Below are 6,004 nucleotides of genomic sequence, written 5' to 3' on the forward strand. Positions count from 1 at the left end.
GTAGGCCTACTGAAACCAACTTTTTTACCTACTTTTTTTCTTGACGCATGTTGAATTCCATTATGCATACTGTCGTGCATTCACTGAGATAACGTTGTTATTAGTTATTACAATTGTTTATTTTAAAATGTGATCATGGTTTGTTTGTTTTTTAAACCCTTGAGCACTACCGGCCGATCTAACATTGCTTCTGATTGGTTAATTAATTGGTTCCCTTCTTGCAAAGTATGCTCCTGAAACGTCAAATTCCCATCAACTCAACATTTGTTCCGAATGAGTGTTTACAATACAATGAACTATAATGAAACGAAATACCGTAAAACCTCGTCTACAAGCATATAGAGCGCTTTTCATGAAAGTCCAGGCGCCATTATAGATTTTGAGCAAATAAATTACAGATCCAAGCATATACAAACAAGACCAATATATTGTATCAAGTTATTCACGCTTGTTTCATATTAATTGAGCTTTCATCAAAAACGCTATTATATGCTTGTAGACGAGGTTTCACGGTATACTTCATCAACAAAACATTTTAAAAGTTTTCTTTCCTCTACTTTCATTTGCAAAGTATGTGCCTGAAACGTCAAATTCAAATCAACTCAACATTTGTTCCGAGTGAGCGTTTACAACACAATGAACTATATAATGAAACGAATACTTCATCTACAAGACATTTTAAAAGTTTTCTAAATATTTGTTTCCGCTGATCTTGAGGTACTTTATTGCTACCATATAACATACACACATCCTGTGCAAGATGTTTATATTGTGGTAATTTGTATGGTCACTTTAAACAAACACGTGATCATATTAATGATGATGATGCCGGTGATGATGCTATAGTTGTTTAATTAAGCATGTTTCAAAGTGGTTTTGTGCCATGTAATTGATCTTATCATGCACAAAGCCTACACAGTAATTTTGCCGTGAAATTCTTAAACTTGATATCGCTTGTGCAAAATAGTGGTTTTGTAAGTATCCATATAATGGTATCAATGTCTTTTAGGAATGACTACATGTGTCATTGATTGGCTAAATCAGAGAATCTAAAAAGGAATCATCAATCAAAAAGGAAAAAAGAAAAATACAATTTACACGACTTACAAACGTATACACACTCAAAATTCAATTGCACAGCAGAAGCAGCAATATTGACATGTTTGATTTTTTTTATTTTTCCAATCACTTAAAGTTTCAAGGTACAGTGTACAAAAACCTATAAATCTTACTTCAAGTATATTTATATATGCTATTGTAAATAAAACTCTTATTCATAGATAGATTTCTTGGTAACATAAATACCCTTTCTACATTTTAAATATAGATTTCTTGAAACATAAATTTAACATGTAAATGGTTGTTACAAACCTTTTCTTCTTTCGTACATGTATAAACTATTTTCAAATAAATAAACACAATTAATAAAACAAACTAACTGAGTAAATAATAATTAATTAATTAATTAATTAATTAATTAATTAATTAATTAATTAATTAATTAATTAATTAATTAATTAAAAAAATATTGAATTTCACTTTTGTTCACATGGTATGTCGGTAAGCACGACTCTTATCTTTGATAATGTAATTTTTTTTTTTATTTATGTACGATTTTATAAATTTTTGACAAAGAACGCATATACGGTATTTCATTCATGAAATGTTCAAAGTATCCATTACATTTTCAGTTCGTTGTCTATTTCTATATTTAATATGACTAAACATGTATCCTATACTTACAATACACTATATGTATTGTACATCAATATAGTCTTTTGAAGACAACATTACAATATATACATAGTCTTTTGAAGACTTTTATTTATACATAGGCCCTATAGGGTGAGTTGCATTATACAATAACTTAAATATTATGTACATTAAATACTTAAGACACCTTATGAACTCTTTTTTGTACATAAAAATACAGTTGATGTGTACAAAGAAGTTAGGAATACAAACACTTTATAGTCTTTGACTTGAAAGTGATAAAAATTGCACAAATATAAACTAGGAGTTACTATGACCTCATCTTTAACGACACAGTTCCTTAACATCCATTTAACAACAACTGATCAACATTTGTCCTCAAGTTGTGGAGACTGAGTTTTTGTACCCAAGACATAAGAAGGTCATTTTATGAATTAACAAGTCTATTGAAGTTAAGGAACTGTGGCATGATAGATGAGCATGATTGAAACCCTAGTGATATACTATTTCTTATTGAATACAACAAATTGTTAATATAACAAATAATTGAGTTGTTTTTAGTACTGTTAATTTCAGAAGCATAAGTTTACATATTTCTACTTAGTACTGTTACTTCAGAAGCATTTATTTACATTTTTTGACTTCGCAACATTTACTAGTACACCCTGTTCACCTGAAATAAATACATTCCATAAATTACATTAGAATACCTACTTTGTAATAGCTTCAGGGTGTCTCAAAAGAATTATTACTAATGGTGCATGCCAAAACCTTTTTAAAGACATTGTAGCATGCAGTATAACATTGAAGTTCAATCAGGCCTAATTTCATGCAACATTAAAGCAATTTTATTGTGGCTTTCTTACAGTGCTTCTGATTGGTTAATTACTTGATATAATCATCTGACAATGTCTGAGTAACCAATCAAAATATAACTTTTATATCTCTTAGCACTTTTAAGCATAACTCGCTTCAGCCCTACTGAAAATTCTTACAATACCTCTCATTGGCTTAATATTTGATATAGCTCTTTTTGTAACCAATCAAAATAGATCTTAGAGGCCGATAATTTGGCTGGTAGTGCCCATTGGGTTAATGTTAATCACGTTGATGATCTATACCATTGAATATTATTATAACATGGACGGATATTAAATGTTGAGACACCCTGTATACAGATCTATATATAATATACTATTTCACTTTCCAACACGATAAAAAAAAAAACCCGACAAATACAGTATTTCAGTGTAATCACCTTTAAAAGTAGTAAAACTGTGTTTCAGCTCAATCAGAAATAATAAGCATATTTCTATCATGCTTAATAAATATCATTTTAATATACATGAAAAAGAAAATGTTTTCTTTGATCTTGTTAGCTGCAAATGGAAAATCATGTCAATTTTGTTATTAAAGAACATGAGTGTAAAACAATTTGAAACATTAATGAACACTCTAGCTCAAATACCAACTACAGCCCGATTTTCGACTATTTCAAAACCATATTCCCATAAATACTATAAGTTAATGTACATATTTTTTGTATAATTCTCTATGAAACCCTTAACTCCCCCAGCAGAATAGTTTTCTTATAAAGATACCAGAAAACGTTAGCAATTTAAATATTATTAAACCCTATAACCACCTACATATATGTTTTAAAAGAGATTCCTGCAAATTTCAGAAATATATCTTTTTCAATCCTAAAACCAACTACTTCTTTACGCACCTAAATAATTATTTGAAAACCCGAATATTTCATTAGGAAACGAATTTGGAGAAAACCTTCTGTTAATAAAATACTATGCTGAGCCACCAGCCTGGGTGGTTCACGCTCCAGTAATTTCAGATGATTGAGCTCAGTAATACATCAAAAAATGTCTTCCAATTCATGAAAACAAATAGATAATCAGCTTATCGGATTAAAAGCTTAAAGGGAAGGTCTTGCTGCTCAGCGAGTGTTTGTAATTATCAGAAGGGTTTCTTCAAATTTCATTCTCTAATGTTAATAATAATTTTACCAACCTCAAACAAAATAGCTCTCTGTATTACCAAATACTAAATAATGCTCTTTCAAAAATTTGAAACCCTAACCATTTTTTATACATACAAGGGCGAACATCGCCCAACGATCTAATGACAATATGCCTTACTTAATATATAAACAATTTAGGTCATTACCGACCGATTTTGACAAATAAATACACACAACTTCACGATACATAAAACGTATCACAAATAATAACGTATGATTCATGAAATACACGGTATTATAAAGACGATGACCACCAATCATCAGCGGCTGCTTCTAAGTGATGGCGTACAATACTTGTAATATCTCCAGCTGTATAGGCCACGTATTGGTTGAATTCTTGAAGCACATAAAGATTCCTCAGGTTTCTTTCTACGGTGCTGATGTTCTCGGTAAATTGGACGGGTATTACGGTGCTTGGTCTAACGATGTGTTCATGCAGACCTTCTTTCAGCATCTGTATAAGGAATAACGATAAAATCAAGAATAAATATAAATTACAATATAGTGATTCAATTTATTAGAAATGTTATCATTCAGTTGCCTTATTTTGTTATTTATTCCATTCGGTAATTTAATATCAGAAAGTTACAATAGTCAAAAGAGGCCTATAATCACACATATTTGGAATTCCCTCCTGAACGTATGGGACGGTCAGGGGCTAACGCCAACGCAATGTCGGTAGCAACGTAAACTTTCCAATATTCGGTTTACCGAGCTACCTGCACTCAAAAAATTCTCTGATAAATTTCGTTTTTCTAATTTGTTTATTTCCTTTTTGTTTGTTTTGGTTTTGGCGTGTTTTTTCCTTCTTTTGGTATAGCATCTCATGTGTAGAATGAACAGTGGCCAGTGGCAGCGCTAGGATTTTTCCAGGGGAATTGGGGGCAAAGTGAATTTCGGGGGGACAAAATTGCCACAAAAGTGGAAATTTACGTGATTTGGGGTTTTTTTGTGGGGGGAAACTGGGGGAAAGAAAAATATTGGGGGGTGCAAATGTCCCCTTGTCCCCCGTAGCTCCGGCACTGCCCATGTGTAGAATGAACAGTGGCATGGGATAACGTATTCTGTCATGAATACATCGTCCCATGTTTAGTAAACACATCGTTGTTGACACGAGATGTTGTACTCCAGGACAGAATAGCCGGCATCACATGTTTATTACCATGTGACACTAAAATGCATTTGTTCACTCTTATGGAAAACAAATGAAAGAGGAACTTACCGCAATTTCCATTCTGTGTCTGAATCGCCTGAAAGATGTCATGGTCGTGCGCAGATTGTGGAGATATCCAGGGAATTCCGTGTCTGCAGTTATCAAATGTCTGGACTCTTCATCAATGAGGACTGCTTGAAGACCGCTTTGGTATGCGAGAAGATTGGGGTAGTGAAGGAGCAGGAGATCCTGATGCTGTAAATATATGATAAATTTTGATTGGTTAAGATGTTTTTTCTTTTTGGGTGGATTGGTTAACTGATGATTGGTTGACTGATATGATGATTGATTGATTGATTGATTGATTGATTGATTGATTGATTGATTGATTGATTGATTGATTGATTGATTTTTCTCCGACTTAATTGATATAATTTAATGTTCTTTTGAATTTGAAAGTTTAAGTTGAATATTCCATAGACTTACCGACATTAGTACCCGCTCAGCAGCATGTGGCAGAGAGCCTGAACTTGGGATGTTTGTTACTTGTAGATCGTGTATAATTTGCATGTTTACTGCTCGTTTCTGTCAACAACAAAAGACAAATACAAGAAAAAAATAATTAATGATTTATATTGAACATCTATTGTTTAAAGTAGCATTCTGCAAAAGTTGTGTTGGTGATGATGAAACATAATTTGAAATTAGAAAAAATAAAATGAAGCATATTGCAACCAATGAAAAGACAACACCCTCATTCCTCAATATGCTTTAATATTTATAAACTTTTACGGTGGAGGTCATTGACCTATAATATGAAGGCCTATATCGTTGTAAATTTCACCATTGAAACAAAAAATATAGCTATGTTTGACCATAGACAGAAAGCTACTGTCTATGGTTTGACAATCCATGCAGCCATCAGTGGATGTAACGATTTTAGCCAATATTTTGTTGACGTCTTTTGTGGTGACCATTACGGCCATTATAAACATGGGAAAATCCAAGATGGCCTCAGGCATGTTAATCATCCTTTAATATTATTTGACTTCCGGTGTTAAGATAATCTCTTTTTATTCTCTTCCTCATGCCAAACCTTTATC

At 32.2% G+C, this 6,004-nt stretch overlaps 1 protein-coding gene across 1 annotated transcript; it reads right to left on the bottom strand.

Annotated features, from left to right (window-relative positions):
* Positions 1-1,651: 1,651 nt before the first annotated feature.
* On the bottom strand, positions 1,652-5,478 carry LOC140139352 (uncharacterized). Its single transcript, XM_072161130.1, has 3 exons — positions 5,388-5,478; positions 4,971-5,156; positions 1,652-4,202 (listed from the first exon to the last, which is right to left on the bottom strand). The coding sequence occupies exons 1-3, from the start codon at positions 5,469-5,471 to the stop codon at positions 3,984-3,986; spliced, it is 489 nt and encodes a 162-aa protein (XP_072017231.1). The 5' UTR covers positions 5,472-5,478; the 3' UTR covers positions 1,652-3,983.
* Positions 5,479-6,004: the final 526 nt, after the last annotated feature.

This window comes from Amphiura filiformis, chromosome 18 (assembly GCF_039555335.1).
Source record: "Amphiura filiformis chromosome 18, Afil_fr2py, whole genome shotgun sequence".
Classification (NCBI taxonomy): Eukaryota; Metazoa; Echinodermata; class Ophiuroidea; order Amphilepidida; family Amphiuridae; genus Amphiura; species Amphiura filiformis.

What these genes read in the sequence shown, in the direction of transcription:
- LOC140139352 (XM_072161130.1), bottom strand. Translation starts at nt 5,471, where the DNA reads ATGCAAATTATACACGATCTACAAGTAACAAACATCCCAAGTTCAGGC. An exon ending in CTGAGCGGGTACTAATGTCG is followed by an intron (nt 5,157 to 5,387) that starts GTAAGTCTATGG and finishes ATATATTTACAG; the next exon opens with CATCAGGATCTCCTGCTCCT. An exon ending in GACACAGAATGGAAATTGCG is followed by an intron (nt 4,203 to 4,970) that starts GTAAGTTCCTCT and finishes TTCCTTATACAG; the next exon opens with ATGCTGAAAGAAGGTCTGCA.